We start from the raw sequence: 24,477 nt of genomic DNA on the forward strand, positions 1-24,477 counted from the left end.
AACAGTGAAAGACTTGATTGTACTTAGTCCAGTACTTGCACTATTCAGTCCTGCATTGCCCACAATTGTAACTACTGATGCTTCTGGTTATGGACTTGGGGCTGTTCTCACACAACTGCATGAGGACAACACAGAGAGGACTGTTGCATATGCTTCAAGGACACTAAGTAATGCTGAGAGAAAATATTCTACAGTCAAAAAAGAAGCACTTGCTTGTGTCTGGGCTACTGAAAAATGTGGGGGGCCGCATGTTCAAATTGCGCACAGACCACAGCCCTTTGACGACGTTGCTCACCACGAAAGGACTGGAAAGAGTAGGATGCCGTATTGCTCGATGGTCTGCAAGAGTACTCTCTTTCAATTATGAACTGGAATATAAGCCTGGAAACCAAAATATGGTGGCTGATTGCCTTTCTCGCTTGCCTTTGCCTTCACCAGATGGTCCACCGGAGGATGAGGATGTAGTGGTTGCACTTATTACAAGCACTCTCACTGCAGTTACAAGAGAACAATTTCAAGCTGCTTGTTCAGCGTGTCCAATTCAACAAAAACTACGGGAATTTCTGACAAAGAGATGGCCCAGTCACCCTAAAAACCTTGACCCAGTTTTGCTGCCTTATTTAAGAGTTGGGGATGAACTTTCTTTGCTTGATGGCTATGTTCTACAAGATGCACACTGGCTCCTTGTGCCAGAAGAATTACAGTCAAAACTCATACACTTGGCACACGATACTCATCAAGGAATTGTCCGAACCAAACAACAACTACGGGATCTGTATTGGTGGCCAGGGATGGACTCTCAAACTGAAGCACTCATAAAATCCTGTGTCGCTTGCCAAATGCATGATAAGACAGCAGTGACATGCACCCCTCCATTACAGCCTGTTCGTCTTCCTGAAACTGCATGGGAAAAAGTGGCGATTGACATTGTAGGACCCTTTGATACTTCTCCAAGTGACTGCCATTACGCCATCACTTTAATAGACTATTTCAGTAAGTGGCCTGAGGTAGCATTTATAATTGCAAATCTCTTCTGCTACAGTAATTAAGTTCCTTTCTTCAGTTTTTAGCAGGGAAGGTAACCCCACAGAACTGGTTTCAGATAATGGTAGTCAATTTACTTTCTTGGAGTTTGAAACTTTTCTAGCACAGAGGAACATTTTACACAGAAGGTCATCCCTATATTACCGTCAAGCCAATGGGGAAATCGAACGGTTTAACAGAAGTTTGAAAGAGTTTGCGAACAGCTAAACTGGAAGGGCGATTGTGGATACCCTTCACTACTGATTTCTTGCAAGCATATCGGGCTACACGACATGCCACAATGCAAAGATCACCCGCAGAGTTACTGCATGGGAAACAGATGAATATTAAACAGAACGTTGCTGGATTGTTAAAGGCACGACCTGATGCCCCAAACAAGGAAGATGTGAGAAAAACAGTTGAACAGAACCAAACAAAGTCTAAGGTTTTCACAGACAAGCCAGCGGGGTGCTAAGGAACCAAAGTTTGAGTGTGGTTCCTCTGTTAGAATACGAAAACCTGGAATTTTACGCAAAGGGGACCATAAATTCACAGCTCCTCTTAAAATCATAGAGAATAAGGGACCTTACACCGATCGACTTTCTGATGGGAGGGTATGGAATGCTTCTTATCTTGCACCTGCCTATGCACCAAGAGGAGATTATGCCAACACCCAGTCTGCATTGGATGACTTCACCGTAGTACCAACACAACAAGACATTTCACTGGAACTGGGGCTTGAGAGACGGCCTGTCAGACCCAGATGACCACCTGTTTGTCTTAGAGACTATGTTATGTAGTATCTACAGTGTTTTCAGTGTAATATTTCTGCCAACAGCATAGTGTCTTGTTTCATATTTTGTTCCTGTGGTTAAAACAATAATGTTTATTTTAATTGGGAGAGTTTCTTAAGCTTGTTAGTAACTTGCCTGGTTGATACAACAGTTTGTCTAGTCAGTTTAGGTTGGAAGCTCTCTTTTAAGTTGATTTGTAAACAGCCATGTACATTGATGGATTGATAGACAGACAGATATGTTTGAGCTTCTTGATTGTCTGGAATCTTCTAGATCAACTTGCAGTTCATTCATCTTTTTCCCCACTGGTGACATGAACATGTAGTAAAGTGAGTGATCAAGACATTTAGATAGGCTTGCTAACAGATGAAACATCATGAGGCAGTCAAAAAAGTAGGCTACTACCTGAGTCAGCGGATTGTTGCTGGAATATTTGATGATATATGACTTTCATTAGATAATAGGCAGTCAATTGACATAATTTGATCGGTCAGTTGACTGGCTTGCCAAGCCTAGGAATTTGTCATTCCATTTCTGGACAACTGCATATATCAAAAATAAGGCTATTAGCTGGACACTTCAGAAGATAGAGATAGAATCCCACCCTTTACAGTGTGATGGAATTAAAATGTATTTGGGTGTGCAGACTGGTGAATTTGGGCTGAATAGAGGCCATCAAGCTCTTTATAGTACATATATTTGCTTCAAATAACTCTCTCTGAATATCTAGGCATTTAAAACTTTATTTGTTCCTTTGTTGCTAGGTTCTGTGTATGCTACAGATTATTCAAATGCCAGTTCAACAGGGATTTTTGAACCCTTTCAGGTATGAATCTATTAACATAATGTTGTAGATTGTTCTTTGAGCGTGTTTAACTTTTTTTAATTATCTCTGTTATTTCAGATGTGTTGGAGTTCTGTTTTGAGCAAATTATTTTCAATACCGATGTCTATATATCCTCCAGTAGAGGACACAAGGTACGTATGCACACAGAATCTTAAACAAAAATATAACATCTGATAACTAAATCGTTACAAAAAGATCACAAAAATCTCTGCAGATTTTTAAAAAGTAGTATGGTAAGTGAAGCCAAAAATAATTTTAATTGTAAATATTGGTAGTTGCACATTTTTGTCTGATTCATAGATCCAAATTGGTATTTTGTACCAGAAAAAGGTAAAATAGCTTCATGATTTCTGTAAATTAAAAAAAAAATTTAGTAACATTGAATTATGTGTATGTTGAGGACTTATTTTAAAATTTATTTTTTAATTTCTCAAAATTGTCAATTCAGTGCAGTGACTTTTTTAACATTTATTTAAGTCATAGCTTTGGTTCAGTTGATGCTGAAATATTTGGGGTGCCTATTCCAATAGTGGCCTTGGTAAGTGAAAATCTTTAATGATTATATTTTTGTACTTGAGTGAATAGTGTTATTTTTTTGTAAATATACTCTTGTGTGTCTGTCTTTATGATTGCTAGTTTATCATTGTTTGTGTCCTGTGTTTTCTGAGATTCCCTGACTATAGAATTGGTTGTGAAATTTTACTCCAAAATCTTTGCTTTCATTTAGAACAAAGGAAAAGTTTGTAACCCTCATGGTTGTGAAGCAAGCCATCCAGAGAGGGAAAATAACCTTATTGTTAGGCATCGAACTAGGACTTATGAGATCAGGGTGGTTTTCTAGGCCAGTTATTTAGGGCCTGATCCTGCAATGGGTTCTACCTAGCATAACTCCATTGGGATTCCACATGGGTGCAAAAGTGTCTGTGCTAATAGATTCCCTTGCTGCATTGGGGCTTTAATTTCTCTGTGCCTTAGCTTCCCATATGTAAAGTGTGGATAATACTTCACTACCGCCATAGGGCTGGTGAAATCCATTACTGTTTGTGAGGTAACAAACATTGTAGAAAACCTATAAGTAAATAAAATATGAGCTGAATGGAAAAATGACGTCCAATAACTGCTCCTTTTATCTCAATGGAATGTAAATGCTGAAGCCAGTTTAAATGTCAGCTTTTATAACTGTTTCACTGATTAGCTGGAGGTTTCCTTCTAAAAGTAATTTATTGTTGGAGACAGTTGTGAATATAATAGGAACAATTAAGGGTGGGTGGAGTCAGAGGTTGGGGTCAGAGAAACAGGAATTAAAGACCCCAAAACTTCAACTGCATCCCTACCCACAAAGAGGAACACAAACCATCACCTCTACCTTCTGGGATTCTGAAAGTCCCTACTGTCCCGTTTGCCAGGTGCCAAAACATTGAACCTTCCCTTGAATGCTTCTACAATGCGTTTGTTGTTAATGTTGTGTATTTAAAAAAAGAGAAAAAAATGGAGTGGCATATTGAAAATTGGGGACTGTATAAAATAAATTGAAGAGCATTGAGATTTTGATTGAATTTAATATTAAAATGACTCAGGATATAATGTACTGATTGTGTTATTCATCTTAACTATTTAAAAAATGCAATTTTTGAACTTTGACTTGAAGTTGTTGCAGAATTTTCAATTTGCTCAATGATTTAGGTTCAGTAGGCTGCTTAGTAAGTGGAGCATTGGTTCTGGTGAAATCATCTTGTATATAATTTAGATTTAAATGAGAAAACTGAAGTATAAGGTAGAAAAAAATTGAGGCTCGAAGCAATATTTCAAAAACTAGACTGGTTGCTGTGGCATAAAATAATTGCTAGTTGCCTAGGGTAGCCTGGAATTCAGAGATTTCTCCACTGTATTAAAAACGTATAATCAAAAAAGCTTTGTAACCAAGTCTAGCAACCCTCATGGTGTGGGTCTAATTTTCCCAGCAGGGGAAGATTGCTTGGAAGAGGATAAGTTTTTGTTTATAACTTATGTAGGATAAAGGATAATTATTTAGATATGCTGCGTAGAACAGGGAGCCTTGCCCGTTAGTAGGGCCCTACCAAATTCACAGCCATGAAAAACGCATCACAATTCGTGAAATCTGGTCTCTCCCTGTGAAACCTGGTCTTTTGTTTGCTTTTACCCTATACTGGACAGATTTCACAAGGGAGACCAGCGTTTCCCAAATTGGAGATTCGTGGCCCGACAGGGAGTTGCAGGGGGGTCATGGTTTTGCCACCCTTACTTCTATGCTGCCTTCAGAGCTGGGTGGCTGGAGAGCATCAGCTGTTGGCTGGGCGCACAGCGCTGAAGGCAGTGTCCCGCCAGCAGCAATACCATACCATGCCACCCTTACTTCTGTACTGCTGCCTTCAGAGCTGGGCGGCCGGAGAATGGCAGCTGCTGACTGAGGGCCCAGCTCTGCAGGCAGCAGTACAGAAGTACGGGTGGCAATACAATACCATGCCATCCTTACTTCTGCACTGCTACTGGCACAGCTCTGCTTTCAGAGATGGGCTCCTGGCCAGCAGCCACCACTCTCCAGATGCCCAGCTCTGAAGGCAGTGCCGCCGCCAGCAGCAGCACAAAAGTAAGGGTAGCAGCACTGCAGCTCCCCCCTACAATAACCTTGTGATCCTGCCCCTTCCCTCCAACTCCTTTTTGGGTTAAGAGGATCCCTGCAATTATAACACTGTGAAATTTCAGATTTAAATAGCTGAAATCATGAAATTTACTCTTTAAAATCCTATGCCCATGAAATTGACCAAAATGGACTATGAATTTGGTAGGGCCCTACCCATTAGCTTCTCAGAACAGTTTAGAACTAGCTTATTATTTATACCAGTTCCTAACAGATATGGATGATAAGCAATATTCTATTTAAGAACACATTTACCATGGAATGTGTACCAGCCATTGTCTGAGTAGTACCTTATTCTGCTAGTAGTACTACTGAAATCAACAGTGTGAGCAAAGATAGCAGAATCTGGTCCATTATGATTAATGTAACCAGTAGAAGAGACTTGAAAATCAAAAACAAAAAGTCCATGGATAAAAAGTTTTGTATACTATTATTGTTACTTTCTTTCAGAAAGGGAAATGCGCATTCTAAAGTATGAATATGGTTGTTCTAAAGTTTGACATATATGTATTGGGTGATGGGGAGAAATTTTGTGCTTCAAAATTTAGCAGCTGTTAGTAATTTGTATGTTTGTTTGCACTGTAGGTAGCGGACCAGCAGGCAGCCATGTTTGGACAATGCTGTTTTCATGCAGGAGATGTTAAACTAACCATGGGAACGGGTATCTTTTGGGATGTTAACACTGGGAACCGTCTTCATACGCCTGGGGCAGGTAAACTTTGTCATTTAAAAATGTTTTATGGTTTTTGACCTGTTTTTTAAACGTGACTGCAAAGGGGATACAAATAGGTTTTGTGTCCATTTTTTGCTGCTTTTGGATGTATAAAGAAGGAGTGAAAGGCATTTTCTTCTTCAAGGAGTGTCCCTACAGGTGCTCCACTATAGGTGTGCTTGCACCCCCTGCACCTTCAGTCTGAGATTTCTCATAGCAGTGTCTGTTCAGCCCTCACATGCATGTTACTTAGTCTTGTACCCCATGCTGTTGCACTTCATGGATGGCTATCCTCAGTTCCTTCTCAGCCACCCCAGCTAATTGTCCGAGTTCAGTTTTGCCTCAACTGTGTTCTCTTAGCTTTTGTAGTTAGTGTATTATAATAGTTAGTACTTAGTAATGGTTGTATTAGTTGGCTTTTTTTAAACAAAAAGAAACAAATACATAGTTAGATATAGCTTTTTAGATATTTCCTTTCCTCCGCAAGGTTTTGCCTTTTCCAAGGGTATACCCAATTCTTCCAGATTCAAACATTGCCTGTCATGCCAGGAGGCAATCGGGTGAGCAATGGACATTCCCACTGCATCCCTTGTTTTGGGGAAACCTGTATTTCCCAAAAGTGCAACTTCTGTCTCGTTAAAATCTAGACAGAAAGAACAGGGAGATAAAATTTCAACTCCTTACGATAGAGAGCTTGCGTCCAGCCTCTGATCCATGCCAGGAGCGCCCCCCTATATGACAATCTCTGAGTAAGTCAGCTGCCTCTTCTGTCTCTGAACCACACTCCTCAAGGGCATCTAAGGAGAAGACCAAGTTTCCTCTCATAAGTCTTCCAAAGACCATGCTCTGAGTTCTCCAGGTAGGGAATATACCTCAAAAAAGTTTTAAGTCATCAGCTCCCCGGCTCCCATTGGTCTCCAAGGCTGCTGTTTTCTCAGGTACTGAGAGCTCTACTAAGCGTACAGACTCTAAAATATGAGGCTCCGAAAGACCATCGGTACCGACAGGAGACCATGGCATCAAGAAGAGCTCAACCATGGTACTGAAAAAGACAGCTTGAGCTCTGTCTGGATTCTTCCTCCCACCCCCCGGAGTGTTTGAAACTTGTGGCTCCTTTGGCTACTGTTATTTTAGCTCATTCCCAGGACATTGTACCAACAGATCTCTGGACACACCTATCTGGTACCTATGTACTTCACACTTCCCTGTTACCAAGAGCCTCCAGTTCTTCTTTGAGAAGTGTCCCTTTAAGAGTCTTGGCGCGGCCAACCAGGGCACTACTACTACAAATTTCCGATTAGAAGTGCAAGGTGCCAAGACACCTAAAGTGGAGCATCCACAGGGACAACCATCTTGAAGAACCTCATTTATTGCACAAGGTGAATAACCTTCTCTATCTCCGCACACCCATCCAGTACTGATGGTGGTACCTCAAGCTCCTCCTGCTGCCCCACCATTACCGAATGACTTTAGAGGAGGAGGATTCTGACGAAGATTTTGCCTCAGCCTTCCAAATATCTATGCAAGGGTCTCCACTCCACGCCTATGAAGGTTCTGTTCCTGAGGAACCTGAACTCATTTGTGACAGATGTCCACAGCTACCATCCTGCTGGGGCAAGCACTAGTGGGTTGCGCCACCCCCCTTGGCCATACTAGCACCCCTGGGTGGCTTATCGCAATCCATTCTCTGGGACCTCAAAGTCTACTGTTTGTAGAGATAGACAACCCTTCTCACACTCCCTTTCCAGGAGACCAGAGTCTCAGGAAGAGACCTTTGAGGAACAAGAGGCCAGGGTTGACAAGGTTTCTCCAATTGCAAACATCTCTTCATCCTCAGATGAAACTGTCATGCCACCTACACCATCCTGGCTGATGATTTTAAGCAGTTTCAGGATCTCATCAAGAATATTACGGATTCTTTACAAATCCCCCTGGTGGAGATTAAAGAACTGCATGATAAGCTGCTCAATATCCTCCATACAGGCTCCTCTGCCCATATTGCCCTGTCAGTCAACAAGGCACTCCTGGATCCTGAAAAGGTCATCTGGCATATTCTGGCCTGAAGTCCTCCCATGTGCAGGAGGACAGACAAAAAATATGATGATCTTCCTAAGGAGTCAGAATTTTTATTTTCTCACCCTTCTCCTAACTCTTTGGAGGTTGAGGGGGTTAACAAACCTGGAAGGCAGCGTGTCCCGTGTGTGTGTGTGAAAACAGCACCTCCCCTCTCTGGCCAGGGGAAGGGGGGATGTAAACAGCACCCACAGCTTACAGGAAAGGAGCACAGACCCCAGTGCTGCTCCTGCTCTAGCTGCCTTGGGTTGGCAGTGGGGCTCACAGTTTTGCCTGAAAATCTCATTGTCTTCAACTCTAAGTTGTAAGTGGGTGCCCTGCGTGTGGGGGTGGGGGTCGGGGTAGCGGTATGGTTGGGGTGGGGACAGGCAGCCCACATGTGCCTACCTTTTAGATGCAGTACAGGCACGCTACAGTATTTCTCTCCTCCCCCCCCCCCTTTTTTTTGTCTCTGCTGCTGCCTGCTTGGTTACTTCTGGTTTCATATGTTGTCCAGTTGACTGGTTGGTCCGTAACTCTGGTGTTAATATATTTGAGGTTCCATGGTACTCTGTATTTGCCCAACAACAGTGAGGTTTCTCAAATGCCTAGGCAACTTTTTCTGCCAGTTAAACACCTACTCCAGTTTGGGACCTCAATTTGGTTCTTAAATGATTTACAAGACCACCTTTGAACCTACAGCTGCCTGCTTACTCCTCCATTTATTAATGAAAATGGCATTTCTGGTTGCCATCACATCGGCTCGATGAATGGGGGAAATAGAAGCTCTTATGGCAATACCCCCCATTCACAAAATTTTTCAGAGGCAAGGTCACATTATGATTACACCTCAAGTTTTTGCCAAAAGTACCTTCTTATTTCCATATTAATCAGCCCATTCCTCTCCCCATCTTGCACCCTAAACCTCACTGGGATAAGGAGAAGGCATTCCACATGATTGATGTCAGGGGAAGCCTGGCCTTCTACCTTGACAGGACTAAATCTTTCAGGAAGACTTCCAGGTTTTGTCTCAATCACAGACAGAACAAAAGGAGCTGCAATCTCTAATCTCAAAGCATCTGCTGACATATAAGCTCATTCTACGAGATTTATTTCTACCTCCACAGCCTTTCTTAAGAACATTCCTATCAAAGGAGTATGTAAAGTCTCAACTTGTGCTTCTTTGTATGCATTTGTTGAATGCTATGCAATAATTTGAGATTCTGCTTTCGAGAATGTGTTCGGTTCAGCTGTACTTTCTACCATACTGAACTAGACTCCAAAGCCCCCTCCTCCTTAAAGGAGAGCTGCTTGATTGTCACCTAGAATGGACCACCCACAAGGACTTGAAGAAGAAGAAGAAATTGTTACCCTGTGCAGTAAGTGTATTCCACTACCAACCCTCCATCCCCTCTGCTTCGGAGTTCCTTGTCATGGGGCTTCACAGTAGAGAAGGAACTGAGGACAGTTATCCATCACGCACAATACTATATAGCAATGGCATGGAGCACAAGGCTGAGTAACACGCATGCGTGGTCTGAATGGACACTGCTATGAGACCTCTCCGATCAAAAGCGCAAGGGGGCACAAGCGCACCTAGAATTGAGCACCCGAAGGACCACAGTTAGTTCACAGGGTGAGTAACCATTTCTTCAGTATAGAAATGTGAGGGGCTTTAATTAAAAAATCAGATCTTCTCTACACTGGAAGACACTCTGGACATCCGATGAGCTAGTAAATTTGACATCACTGATACTAAGGAAATGACATTTGAAGTAGGATTTTTCAAAGGCATCTAAGGGAGTTAGGGCCTAACTGCCATTGAATTTTAGTTGAATTTCAATAGGAGTGTCATGGGCTGTTTACCTCACACATCCTGTGAAAGGGTTAATATGGGCCAGTTAACCTTCTAGCTTGCACCTGAAGGGTGGGCTAAGACTAATTAGAAATAAAGTCCAGCTTGGGAAGAGGAAGGCTTGTTTCCATAAAAAAAAATGGGTGAGACCAGTTGGTGGAAGGAAACCCAGAGGAGAGGAGTTGGGGAATTCCCCATCTCTGAGAAGCAGCCTGAAGGATAAGTGAGAAGGAAAAAGAGAAGACGACCAGACAAGCTTCTCCAGGGACAAGTTGGTGGCCAAGCTGGAGCTTCCCTGAACAAGGGGCCAGCCCCTGGATTGGGGAGTGGATTGAGGCACAGAAGTATAGTAGCCTAAAGCAGTGGAAGCATGCATGCTTTAAAGTGGCTGCCAACTGAGCCGAGCTGGGCTGCAGGTTTGCTTTTTGTATGCAAAAAGCAAACTTTTTAGGACTTTGGTAAAGGACTCTGTGGCCCCAGAAAGGACAGGACTCTGTCTGATCAGTGGGCTAGGACACCGCTATGGCCAGAGTAGGCCAAAGGACAGTGTGTGTGTGTGTGGGGGGGTGTTGAGTCTGCAGTTTGCCATAGGCAGTTGTCACCTAACTTCCTCAGCTTCTTTGAAAATTCCAGATTAATTGTGATGGAATGTAATTTATAATCAAACTTTTAAAGGAGAAAGCATAGGTATTGACTGGCATAGAGGGAGAGTGTGGGAGGTAAAGCTGGTCTGTTCATGAATTCACTCCCATTTCCTAGGAAACATTTCAAGTGGATGGAATGGACTATGGAGTGCAGATGTAGTAATAACTTTACAGAAATATTTTCAGGAATAATCTACATGACTAATGGTTTATATATACTGTAAAACAAATATGTGGAGATATAGGGTACTTGAATCTGTGAGATCTTAAAATATTTTTTTGGAATCCATCAGCTAAATAAATCAGATTCTTCACCCTTTCATATAAGAATAAATGTTGTACCCTACTTGTTTCATGTATTAATCCTTTTGCATCCAAGGAAATATGCAGTGATTTGTTATACTACCTCAGAATAAGGGTCTCCACATTTTTTAAGCTTTTCCTTCCAGTTTAACAAATTTTTTGCAGTCCACTTGTCCAATACTGCTAACAGTAACCACAGAGAGGTGAAATTAACCATCGCACCAGTTACTAAAAGCAAAATGATAAAGTCCAAAATTTTAACTACCTTCTCATTTCAGTTATAGATGTGTCTTGTCTTGCTTCTGAAAGAAGCTGAATTGGGGGAAATATAGGCTTAAGACATTGTTGGTCAAAGATGATTGAATGCGCTTAATTTTTATTGTCACGACCAAAGAGAAGCCTGACTAGCAGAGATAAAAAGATGAAAATGAGACTGATGAAGTTTCTAAACTAATAACTTTAGAAACTAAAAGTTTCTAAACTAAACATTCCTCCTTCAGTGAAAGTCGGTTACAGAGGCTTGTCATACAAGAGGTCTCTCAGTTTAACTTGCAGTGCTGAGTCAACAGCATAGTGGATGAAGGGGTTGGTGATCCCTGTTGTGAGTCATCAGGAAAGTATTTCCTAAACTGGGTTTGAAATTAATATCTCAGATGCTGATTTATGAGTTTCTGGTGGTTCTCAGCCTGCTAGTTCCTTCTCTTGATGAAGTCTGAAGCAAGAAATATTGACTCCCCAGTTTCTCCTTTGTATTCAGGAAGACCAGTTTCCAAATATTTTGGTGAATGCTTCTACCTTGTTATACTGTGCATAGACAGAACATTCATATTCTGTCCCCGGAGAAGAATTTTTCAGCTCAATTAAGCATCCAGAAATGTTGGCAAAATACATTGTTTGCCATCTGCCATGAATTACTGAATCCATCAGCAAGGGGAGATTGTTGATAATTCTGAACCCCTGCTCTTAATTTGAAAAGCTGAGTGGTGCTTTACTTCCTGAGAATTGCCTGAGTTCAGTGTGAAATAGTTGCTGGTGGAAGAATCATGATCCAAGGAGGAGTGCAAAAAGTAGAAAATTCACCAGATAATCTTTGATGTTCAGTACTTAACAGCTTCATGAAAGATATGATGAAGATTTTCAGACACCTTCTTAACAGCAGGAGCTTGGCTATATGTGAAATAGTGGAATCATTAGGTGCAGTGTTTTGGATTTGTGCAATCAGGATGCAGTTGTCACCTGTTGTTGGATTGGCTTCATTTGTGGAGATTATAATGTTGTAAAAGTGATTGTAATAATTCCCACTCCATGTGCAAATCTTTGACTGTCCCCTGAGAAAAGAACAGGAGTACTTGTGGCACCTTAGAGACTAACTAATTTATTAGAGCATAAGCTTTCGTCAGCTATAGCTCACTTCATCACTATGCGTCGGGGGAGGGATAGCTCAGTGGTTTGAGCATTGGCCTGCTAAACCCAGGGTTGTGAGTTCAATCCTTGAGGGGGCCATTTGGGATCTGGGGCAAAAATTTGGGATGGGTCCTGCTTTGAGCAGGGGGTTGGACTAGATGACCTCCTGAGGTCCCTTCCAACCCTGATATTCTATGATTTCTGTGACTAACACGGCTGCTACTCTGAAACCTGTCCCCTGAGTTGTCTCAAATACTTCACTTGATGTGTGTTCTGGCACAGCTTTACAAAAGTGTGAGTCTTTTTCAACTGAACAGTCACTCAGCCATCTCACAGAGTAAATGCTATGCAATACCAGAGACACCAGGTGAGTTGCTAAGTAGACCCATTCCCTTAATTTTGAAAGCAGCTGCTCTCTGACATCCTCAGTTGTATCATTAATAGGGTGACCAGATGTCCTGATTTTATAGGGACAGTCCCTATGTTTGGGGTTTTGTCTTATATAGGTGCCTATTACCCTCCCACTCACCCCCAGTCCCGATTTTTCCCACTTGCTATCTGGTCACCCTAATCACTAATAAAGTGTGAAACAGTGTAGTTCGACAAAGGCACTGTTTGCAGTTCGGTGATTTGCTTGAAGACTTTTAACATTTGAAACCATGTCTCTTGAAAAGAAAAACATGAGGTTCCGTGTAATTGGTTGTGCCTTATACTCTGCACAGCTTGTATAGATATCAAATGAGAGACATTTGTGTTGAACATTACTAGTTTAATTAATCAAGACTTGTTAATGTTTTTTCAAGGCTTTAAGCTTTCTCTGAAAAAAAAAATGCTCAGTTTATCTTCATGTATGATTAGTTTCCAGATGTCACAACAGCTTTGAAGGCTTCATACTTTCAGCAGGCAGCACTTGGAAACACATTACCCAGTATAGTTGCAAATTAACTGATGTAAAACCAGGCCATATTTGCCCTTGTATTTCTGCATTTTCTTTATTCTTTTTGAGCTGTTATTAGCACAAGTGTGTCCTTTTCACAAAATGATCTGTTTTTTCTGAATCACTCCTTAGCTAGACATGAACTCCAACACAGACTGAATTATCATGTCATGTGTACATAAATACATGCTGTTCGTTTTATACACTTACACATACTTTAAAATGGGATTTGTGTTGTTTTGTATAAGGCAAATCACACAGTACAGTACCACAGGTGGCTTGCAAGAGCCATTGTGGGCACAGGGAGGCCAAATTATGAAACTTTCTCTTACATAGAATCATATACTGAAAAATGAATTTTCAGAAATACTTTTTATCGCTATTTGAGTACCTTCCGCGAATGAGACTGTTTGTTTTTTTTCTCAGTTGGGACTGCTGTTTTATGTTTCAGTATATCTGTATATTTCCCACTTGGAGGCTCAAGCCTCCTGATTTATATTAGGATTAGGAATATTCAGATCCCTTTAGAAACCATTGTGTAAAGTAACTTCTGTAATTTAAGAAAAGCATGCGTACATGTTAAATAGCTTTAACTGTGTGTGTGTATGTTTTGAATTGTAGAATTTAACAGCTTTAAGACTTCTTATTGTTTCTAATAAGGATCTGAATTTTTTAAAATCCTAAACTGCTTCATGAAGCTCTCAAAATAACTATTTTTAGTAGGGTTTTTTTATTCTTTCAGTGACTTTTTTTTTGTAATTAGATATAGTGACTCTAAATTGATTTTAGGTTGCATTGCATTTCTCCTTTATTAAAAATAAACTATTATTCATTTCTGGTTTACTTTTGCTAGTAATTTTTTGTGGAATATTTTCTTCTAAGACCCCACAAAATGTTCAAGCTGTAGCACTGACATTTAAGTTGAATTTTGTAAAGGAAGTGGACAAAAGTTGCAGCTACAATTTAAGGATTTTTTGTTAGTTGTGTTTTATTTAATCTCTCTGGAAGCAGTTTGTGGACTTGACTACTTTTCTTTTATTGTGTGTGTGTGTGCATACGTGCAAAATTTTAAGGTCTGTATCCAGTGGTTGGTTGGAAGATTGGGAAAGAGGTGGTCTTCTTAGCTGAAGGCAATGAATCAGATGCTGGCTCTACCATAAAATGGGCTAAGGAGTTAGGTAAGTGGCTTTTCAATTGTATAATGCTATAAAACAATTAACCCTGTAAGATGCTTCTTTATAGGGTCCTCTAGCTGGCTCCTGTTCATAGTATTAGGCTTCCATTTGTTCTCTTTAATAGATAAGTTATCTAGTTTCTCCATTATGGAGCCTTGAAATTGACAAGAAAGCCAGGCTATCATTGGGGTAGGTGTGGGGCGCCAGCTAGAGCCCGACTGCCCCTGGGCTCCCTGCTCCCAGCCAGGCTGCAGCAATCCAATCCCCACGGAGAACCTGGCTGCTGCTTGGAGGCCCCCAGCTCCCTGTGGGGAGTCCGGCTGCTGCCCTAACATTGGGACTCTCAGCCCCCCACACTGCCCCTCTTAACTCAGTGGAAGCACTCCTGGTGAAGACAGAAGTGTGGACATCAACCACCATAGTAATTACTGCAGTGGTTGTAAGTTGACATAGCATAGGTCGACTTAAGTTTCTAGTGTAGACATGCCCATAGACTTCCAAATAGCCTAGTGGTTAGTAATCTGTACTACCATAGAAGAGACTTCTGTTCAGTTCCTGATTGTAGGGCCTGATCCTCAAGTCTTAGCCAAGCTGTGCTTGGTTTGGGACGTGAGGTTCGGGGAGCAAGGAGAAGAGGTTCTAAGCCACATTTCCACTCCATCTGCTTAGTCTGTTTTGTAACTTAGTGTAGCCCTAAGGACTATTATCCCAACTGGGAATTATCAATTCACAGGGCACCCCAGCCATACCCCTTCTTCCCATGATGTCATCTGTGCTGGGTGATTGGGAATGGGTGACATGAAGCTTCAAGGCACTTAGTAATTCCCTCCCACCAGTGGAATCCCCAGCTGTCCAGTTAAGGCTTCTTTCTGGTTGCTTGGCACTGTCTGAGCACCACAGTGTAGCTAGAACAGGGTGCCAAGGATCTGGCCTGTAGTCTTGTTGGATCTTGGCTGGCAGTTACAGCTTATGGGGGAAGACATCCTTTTATATTTCTCAGCATCACCTCCAGTTTACTTAGAGTAGCATTATTAGCTTCCACAAGTCCTGTATATAATACCCTGACGAGAGGGAATTATCCTTGATACAAGATTTTGACAGTTTAATGGGCTATAGCGTGGTACGGATATTTGAAGATGGTTGTGGATTTGGTTTCTTGATCCTGGATAGTTCTCTTTCATGGGGCTGATGGAATTGAAATTCAGAAAGATTTTTTTTTTCTTAATATGTGCCAGGTGAAATATTTAATTTAGGAATTTTGTCTATAATAATTTATTAAGAAAAGTAAAAGTAAATAATTTAGTCAGTTGACTTTTTTGTGTGGACCCCTACAGATCTTTTCACCAGTGTAGACGAGACATCAAGAATGGCACGAAATGTGATTGATTCTGAAGGAGTTTGTTTTGTTCCATCTTTTAGTGGTTTGCAGGTAAAAATATCATCCTTAATAATATGACACAAATGATTTTTTGTGTCTTGCTTAAACATTAATATCTGTCAATTTGCCCATTATCATGGTATCTATTTTTTTCTATTCAGGTTCTTGTTCCATGCCCATCACGGTGGTATCTGAGGGCCTCTGTGGTATCTGAACATCTAAAAACGTTAATGAATATATCCTCAAAAAAAACACGTGAGGTAGGGAAATATTATTCCCATTTTACAGATGGGGAACTACAGTACAGACAGATTAAGTGATTTGCCTAGTGTCACAAGAACAGAACCCAGATCTCTTGCATTTCAGTCCAGTGCCTTGACCACCAGCTTATTCTTTCAAAGAACTGAGCTGGACTCAAAGTATTGGTTTTATGTCATTTTTTTCACAGCCACGATTCAAGAAAGCATTAACTAAGTGCTTAAGAACTTCCCTGAATAAGGTTGCTTTCCCGAATCGGGGCCTTAAAGCATAGCACTAATGACTGTTAACCAACTATATGGTGGTATGTGGATTTAATTTTTAACTGTACATTTGTGTTTTCTTGTAGTTCTCAGTATGCACAACTCAATCTTGTTCAAATATACTAGAGGGTTGCTTCGTAGGCTGAGATCATTGCACACACCAGGGGCTTTTAACATTCTGCAGTTTCTCCCACAAGCTCCCTGTGCACCACCCTCTTCTCTCCCTGTATTTCAGGTACTCCCTGCAACTCCCCCTTTCCTCATGCCAGGGACTCTCTGTATTCCCCCCCTTTGCCAGGGTCCTCCTTTCTCCTTCCATGCTCCTGTCCCCTCATACCATTATCCCCATTCTTCCCCTCCTGCAAGGTGCTCTGCATATCTCCCTCCTTTAGGGGTTCTGTGTAAACCCCCCTCACCCTAGTTCTCCTTTCCCTTACATGCCAGGGTCTCTATATCTTCATTCATACCAAGAGCTGTGTGTGTCACTCCCTCCATGCCAGAGACTCTGTATGCCCTCCCATGTCCTCTTTCCCACTCTCAATTCTTATTTCTTTTTGTTCGTTTGTTTGTTTGGAGGATAAGCTATACAGGGTGTCAGCATTTTAAATTGCATTGGGAGGTTGGGCAGAGCTGTAGTGAGGGGTTATTTGCAGTAATGCTGTAGCTGTGTTTGTCCCAGGATGTGCGAGAGACAAGATGGGTGAGATAATATCTTTTATTGAACCAACTTCTGTCAGTGGAAGGGACAAGCTTTTAAGCTTCACCGAGCTTTTTATCAAGTCTGGGGAAGGTAACCACAGTGTTCAAGCTAAATGCAAGGTGGGGCAGATTGTTAAGCAAAAGGGGTCCCACATGTTATAGGAGACCACTTAATTTTAAGTAGGCAATTAACACCTCTGCAGTCCTGGGACCAAGGAGGGGGTAGAAGGCAGCAGGGTGTAAAAACCAGTGTCTCAGTTAAATCCATGGTTTTTAGTGTCCAGCAGAATTATGGATTTAAGTTCAGGCTCATCTTCTGAAGATGTTGTCATTTTGACAATGAGGACTGATAGGTCAGATACAGAGTGATCACTTTGTGTAAAATGTTCATCCACTGGTGATAGGGTGAGTGTCTGTGTATGAGTTCATTTGAGAGTATAGTGATCATGTGGATGAAAACAGATAGTTGTTGTTGGGGCATTTGGTGTAGTAGATGGGGTACACCACATGTTGTGATAGACATGTATAGGACCATGGATCTTGGAAGGTATGTTGCGGAGGGTATTGTTCATTGTAGCAGTGGAGATAAGTCTGTATGTTTTGCATCTGTTGTTCTGGCAGGACCTGGTGCCACTTTGCGTTGGTGTGTCCTGGTCAATGGGGAGCTTGCTTCTGATGAGCTTGGCGAGATTGGGCGGTTGTTTGAAGGCCAGAAGAGGGAATTTAGGAAGGCTTTCTTTTGAGATGTGGTCCCCTTCGAGTATGGGTTGTAATTGTTTTATGATATCCTGTATGAGTTCCAATGTGTAGTGGTAGGTGACGAGTAGGGCTGTGCGATAGCTGGGATTTTTTTCTTTATTGAAGCAGTATCTCTCTGGGTGTTTGGGTGGCCCATTCCATGATGCAATCTGCTTCGTTGGTGGAATGTTCTTTTTTGGTAAGGTGTGTATCTTGGGCTTTATCCTTGGAGCATATTTTGTGGTATCTGAGTGTGTGGCTATAGATAACAGATTTTTTTGTTATGTCTGGCGTGGTTACTGGATCTGTGAAGGTAAGTGTGGTGGTCTGTGGGCTTCTTCTATATAGTTGTCGGTAACATTCTATTGTTGCGGCTGATCATGGTGTGCAGGAAGTTGATGTTGGTGTTGGGAGTGTTCTAGAGAGAATTTGATGGATACGTGATGGTTGTTGAAGTTAGGGTATTGTTAGGCTGGAAGGTGCGTCTCCCATTTTCCCCTTGCAGTTTTCCAGTTTCCATCACAACCAGTAGGGTTCTGACCATTGAGGCTTAGAACATTCTCTGACATTTTGGGATAGATTGGGTGTAGCATTCAAAAGTTGTCATGTTGCATCCAAAGAGAAATGCCATCAAGTTGAGCATAGAACCTTGCTTCGCTCTGCCAAAAATCACCTCTTTTTCCTTGGGTGGATTTGATTTAAATCAAATTAATTTAAATCATGATTTAAATCACCAGTCAGGAAGACTATTTAATCATGGATTTCTACATAATAGTGCATTCTTGTTGCTTGCTATAACCTTAATACGTATTCTTCACAACTCAGAGATAGATGTAGGTTTCATTTTTAGAAGGTACACGCTATACATTTTTTAAGTGACTTATTTTGAAAACTTTTCAGATTAGTTTTATAGCTATATCAGAAAATGAATTATTGTTTGGTTATTTCATTTACCAAAGGTAATTGAAGTAGATAGTTCACCTCTCAATGACTTCATAAATATCTCCAGTTCAACAGGTTAATCACTAATATTTGGAGGATATTCTTGCCATGCTGTATTAGGAGGAGAACGTCACCAGACAGACATTTACATTGTTTTATTTAACTAAAACAACAACATTATGTATTCTGGATTCTTTTCTTCAACAGCAAACATATAATATTTTAACAAAACAAGCGTATGAATTTTTGAATGTAGTTAACTCTCTTGTGGGAGAGTTAGCTTGGTTCCTCCCACTTTTTTCAGACTAGCTGCTGCAAAGTGATTGTTACGGAAGTATTTTGCAATTTCAACTACATTAGCCTTTATTTCTGGAACTCTGAAGTTTTTGGCTAGGAGGTGCATCAAATGAGCACTGCAACCATATGTTGTTAGCTTGGGACACTCTTCACTCTCTTCTAAATAATTTCTTCTCATCTTGGATACATTTGCAGCATTGTCTGTGACCAACCTGCGTACTAGACATTTGAATTTTTTTTCACAGTTTGTTATAGCTTTTACTGCTACTTCTTGTAAGTATTCTGCTGTGTATGCATTTCCTGATGTATCAATTGTTTCTGTAAGGAAAACATTCCCTTCTTCGTTGTCACACAAGCACATACAACAGGATCATTGTGGACATTGCTCCACCCATCAGGTTAACAATTTCACCCTCTCGACCTTTTGCACAGTGCTCAATTTCTCTTTCATACACTTTATCCTGCAATTTGCCTGCGACATCTGCTCTGTTGGGTGGACTGTATCCTGGTCTTAATGACTGAACCATGTTAATGAAGTGTGGGTTCTCAATCATATGGAAAGGAGAGTTTGTTGCATAAACAAACAGGGCAATTTTTTCATCAGTTACCTCTTTTTGTAATCTGGTTTTTGTAATCTGCTGGTTCTTATCACAAACTTATCTATGGTTGTTTCTGGATGATGGAGTTTTTTTTTCTTTTTGCTACAGGTGATATACTGTGGCTATGTGACATGCATGATGTGACTGAAACACTATCATTGGCAGATAACTCTGAAACTATAGAAAATGATGGTGATCTTGAAGGTAGATAGTCTTCAGAATCCTGTATGTTGAGGATGGATTCTCCTAAACAAAATAAGTCAGTGCAGTTATTTAATTATTATTACCATACTGCTCATTTAATATTACTCATTGCGTTCACTGACACGCAGTACTACTTTAATGGTGAAATTGTAAAAGGAAGATCTGCCTATTTCATCTATTTATTTTTTATCACAACTGCATCTAAAATGATAGTACCATAGAGTAACAACTGTTTTTTGCTCAAACGTGAGAATTCAAGAATAATCCAGAAGGAAGACAGGCAGTCCTGAAGAAAGAAGTATGAAATAAAAAAGTTTACCAACCTGCAGATCCTGCATATTCAGACATGTTCCTTTCATCATCTTCAATGCAGCTTCCTCCTGAGAAGGAACACTCTCATGATGTTGTTTCATTTGGACAACCGGGCCTTGCATTTCTTTGTTGCACTGCTTTCATTTTGCATGCATGCCTGTTTTACCCACAGGTAGAGGAACTTTATTAAAATATTTCCAAACTGAATCTCTTTTACAGCCTGCTGCCATTATAGGTTTTCCCTTCTAGTGTGAGAATGATATGGTAGATCTCAAGTCAATGAAGTCTACACTCAGAAAGACCTCAAGACTTCTGGAATATGCTGCTCAAACCATTTCACTTTTGTTTCTACTGTCTGTCCCTCCCTTCTCACATTTATCTCCAGATGTCATCTCCTCGTCCAGATCTATTCCACCCCCAACAATCTTCTATTCATTGAACTTTTTGAAACTTTTCACTTTTAGAGAGACATAAGGGATTAACTCTGAACACAAATTTGCAGAGGGACAATAGGGTTGAGGTCTGTTATTTCTCTCCTCTATATATTTATTTATTTAAAAACATTTTTGCTGTTAACAAGTATGTTATCACTGGAGATACATCCACAGTTTGAGAACTGCAAAACTAAGCATCTCTGATAGTGCTCAGTCTAGAAGATAGAGTCCCATCGGGTAGATAGAAAGATTAATCTAAAAATCTATATAGAAGCCCCTGGAATCCCATAAGATTGGGGTCCCTAATCCATGAACTATTGGAACTCATTTACAAAACTTTTCTTAAGATTACATAAATATATTGTCTCATACTATAGAATTAGAATTTATAATCCCTATTCTATGATGAGATATCTTTGAGCTATAATGTATTTTATTTAAAACTATCTTTAGATAGGTTTTTTCCTCAAAAAGCATTTTACCAAATAATCCAATTTAAATAAAAAAAATTGATTTTTTTTTAAATCATTGATTTTTACCCACCCTGGTTTTTCCCCATTCCCCCAAACTGTCTAGTGTAACTTTTGGTTGTTAGTTTAAGATACATGGTATCTGTGAAGGTTTTGCCACTTTTCTACCTTAGGTCCAAAAGTACAGTACTTAGTTTTGACAGGTGTATGCCAGTCTGCCCACTCTATTATTCCCACAGTCTGTTTTTTAAAAAGCAGAATCTCAACCTCTTTATCATACCCCATCTCTAAAGCACTAATGGGAAAATGAAAGAAAGGGGCTCTTTGTTTCCACAAGAGAGTCCACAAAATCTTGATCAGTAGATTTATTTTGAGAAGTAGGCTGCTTAGTTAATCTAAGCTGCCTTCATTTGGTGGCTTTTTTGATTTCCTTCCATTTTGGGTAAAATAATATGGATTCTGACTAAGTTTTTGTAATTGCAGACACAAATTTTGAGGGGGACATAAACTGAATCTTTTCTGAAATTTTAGGCCTGTAATGCTCAAGTACTAGAGATGTTGGGAGTGCTTGATTACACAACATGCAACTTTTGTTCCTTGCTGGAGAAGACCAGCAGGGAGATACTAGGTCCGTTGCTGGTGAAGATTGTCAATGCCTACATTAGAGACCTCATGGTACCAGCTTTTCTTAAGGAAGCTGTTATAATGTAGGTTTTGATCAGAAAATCCACAGTTGACACTGACAATTGGCTACTATCACATCTTCAATTCTTTGTCAAAGTTGTAGAGAAGGCTGGGATGAGATGGTTCTCAGAGGATCTAAATACCTTAAGTCTCCCTTGATGATCTAGATACAGGCTTGGGTATGGGATAGAAATGGCACTGGCAGCATGTGGATTTCTTTTTATCAACGGGTGAAGATCTGGTGTGTGTTGATATTGTTGGATATAGTGGGTGTTTTCAATACTGTTCATTGTGGAGTGTTGATAGCTTGACTGCAGCAGAAGTGGATACTGCTGCTCTTGGGTGTCTCCATTCTTTCCTGGCTGAATAGTCGCAGAGGGTGTTGTGGGGCAGCTGATTCTCCTCCTTAAGGATCCTGTCATGTCGATTTCCACAAGATTTGTCTTCCCAAACTGTTCAATATGGGTAGGGGCTTGTTAGTGAGGAATTATGGGGCAGTCATGTTTTCAGTACTCTGCTGCCCCACTTTATATCTTTGTCCTTTCTGACCCAGTCAGTGCAATTGTTCCACTTAGCCCAATGTTGTTGGGGCATAAATTAGATCTAGTTGGCTGAAATTCAGCCCAATTAAGACTGGAGTGATACTAATAAGTATGGGGAGGAGCTACAAGATTAGACACGAAGATATCACTTCCTCCTTTAGTAGTGCAGGTGGGCATGCCATTTGTGACTTGGGTTCACAGTCTCATGGTATTGATTGGATCCTCAGTTGCTACTGGATTATCATATCATTGGTGCCCCAGAATACTTTTTCCATCTACATTTGGTTTGTGAGGTTGCAGCTGTTTCTTTTGGATGCAAACCTTATTACCATGATTCATGCCTTTGTCACACAAAGATGGGTTTAGTTAAGTGTGTTCTATGTGGAGCTTCAGCTCAAATCAGCCTGGAAACTCAGGTGTTGAAGGCTATAGCTTCTGAAGGTGGTATTTATGGGAGCACATGACACTAGAATTCTATAATCTGCACTGGTTTCCTGTTGGAGTGGAGTTTAACTTGCTGTTTCTGACCTATAAAGCCCTCAGTGGCTTAGGACTTTCTACCTGGGACACTAACTCCCTCCCCATGCCTATTGCTTCATTTTTGTCAGTAGAGACATTTGAATTGGATCCCTCTCAATTTAACACAGGTTGTTGGTACTGAAGTGTTCTCTATGAGGGTCCCTAAGCTATTTTCTCATTTTGTCTGGAATTGTGTGGTTCTGCTGAGATTCAGAGCATGTTACGTAGGACACCTATTTTACTCAGGCTTTTGAAGAGAGAGAGACTTGATGGAGGTTGAGATTTGTATGGAAATTTTTGTGGGAGTTGTGTTGCAGGCTGTTGGTGGGGTCAGCTTAGTTTAGATGTCTTTTGACACTTGTGTAAATCAAAAGAAATTACTAGTTGTTACTTAAGATGCCAAAAAGGGTAGTACAGAATGGCCTGCATGCAGATACAGTTAATGTGATCAGAGCTGATGTCCTGCTTTGGGCAAGTCTACATTAAAATGCTCCATCCAGCTGCACCGCTGTTGCTCTTTAATGAAGACGCTGTACGCAAATGGGAGAGAGCTCTCCTGTTGGCATAGTTAATCCACCTCCTGAGAAGCAGTAGCTATGTCAGCAAGAGAAGCTCTCCTGTCAGCATAGCACTGTCTATATGGGCGGTGAGGTCAGTATGACTATGTTGCTCAGGGGTGTGGATTTCCCCCCACCTCCTCCCTGAGTGACATAGTTATACCGAATATACATCTGTAGAGTAGACCAGACCTTTATATTTACCCATTTGCAAAGCTTAAAGAGATGCTGTCAGATAGTTTAAGGCCTAAATGTTACATGCCTTAAAAATTCACTAATAATGTTTTTTTGAGGAACCTTGTCTTCCTATTCTTTGCAATTAATACCATATAAATATCTAAAATAATTTAGGTAGGAGCTTTCATCCCAACATTTTACAAATTTCTTAATCAACTTGTGTGAAAACACAAAATTTTTTGCAATTTCCCATTCCCCCCGCAAAATTACCCCTGCCCAAGGCCCTCTCATCTTGAGAGGACTAGAAATGGGAACTCCATACCATTGAATAAAAGATCTCTTAGGATCCAGAACTCCCAGCACCAGAAGGGCTTGAGATATCAAACTTCAAAGTTGTGACATTTTTCACTGTAGAAATGCTAGTTTAGGCAATTTTTTAGAGACTTTTTTATGGCTCCTTACAAGCCTTGTACAGTTGGACTTGTGACTTTACAGAAAGAAATGAATTATTTTAACAACTCTTAAATGTTTCTAAAACAGCTATTCTGTAATATGTGACACATACAGAATACATGATGATACAGGTTGATCATCCCTTAATCAGGATGACTGAGAAACTTACTCAGGCATTGCTATTTTTGAGTAACACAGCCATCACAACATTCTCCTAAACAACTTTTTATACTACATCATACAATCATGAATTCTTTATATCTATACAGTGTGTATGTTTGGGGGGTGGAGTTGGGGGGGAAGAGGGTGAAATACTGAATAGATTTATGGTATGAAGTAGGCACCTGAAGTGGAGTAAGCATTTCTGGAGTTCAACCATGACACATCTACCCTGCTGTACAGGTTAGCTCCAACTATCTTCCAGGAATCTAAATTTGATTGCTTGGTTAGGTTTCATAGACATCAGGATAGCAGGGGTTGGACATGTTATGGAGGCAATATGTTCATTTCCTAGATAGAGTCAAATGTTTCTCTGACACCTCCTGT

The 24,477-nt window shown here is 40.7% G+C and overlaps 1 protein-coding gene across 7 annotated transcripts in view; it reads left to right on the top strand.

Moving 5' to 3' along the window:
* GK5 (glycerol kinase 5) overlaps positions 1–24,477 on the top strand; it is a 101,107-nt gene that overhangs the window by 37,969 nt on the left and 38,661 nt on the right. For 6 of the 7 annotated variants that reach the window (XR_012160785.2, XR_013636349.1, XM_073359786.2 and 3 more), the window contains 7 exons: positions 2,582–2,643; positions 2,722–2,795; positions 3,142–3,202; positions 5,909–6,035; positions 14,304–14,408; positions 15,740–15,834; positions 15,945–16,043. Coding sequence is in view for 4 of the 7 variants with exons in the window: in XM_073359786.2 (XP_073215887.2) it covers positions 2,582–2,643; positions 2,722–2,795; positions 3,142–3,202; positions 5,909–6,035; positions 14,304–14,408; positions 15,740–15,834; positions 15,945–16,043 (623 nt within the window). In the remaining 3 variants the exon portion in view is untranslated. The remainder of the gene's footprint in view (positions 1–2,581; positions 2,644–2,721; positions 2,796–3,141; positions 3,203–5,908; positions 6,036–14,303; positions 14,409–15,739; positions 15,835–15,944; positions 16,044–24,477) is intronic. The other variant, XR_013636348.1, reaches the window with a different exon arrangement.

This window comes from Lepidochelys kempii, chromosome 9 (genome assembly GCF_965140285.1).
Source record: "Lepidochelys kempii isolate rLepKem1 chromosome 9, rLepKem1.hap1, whole genome shotgun sequence".
Lineage (NCBI taxonomy): Eukaryota > Metazoa > Chordata > Testudines > Cheloniidae > Lepidochelys > Lepidochelys kempii.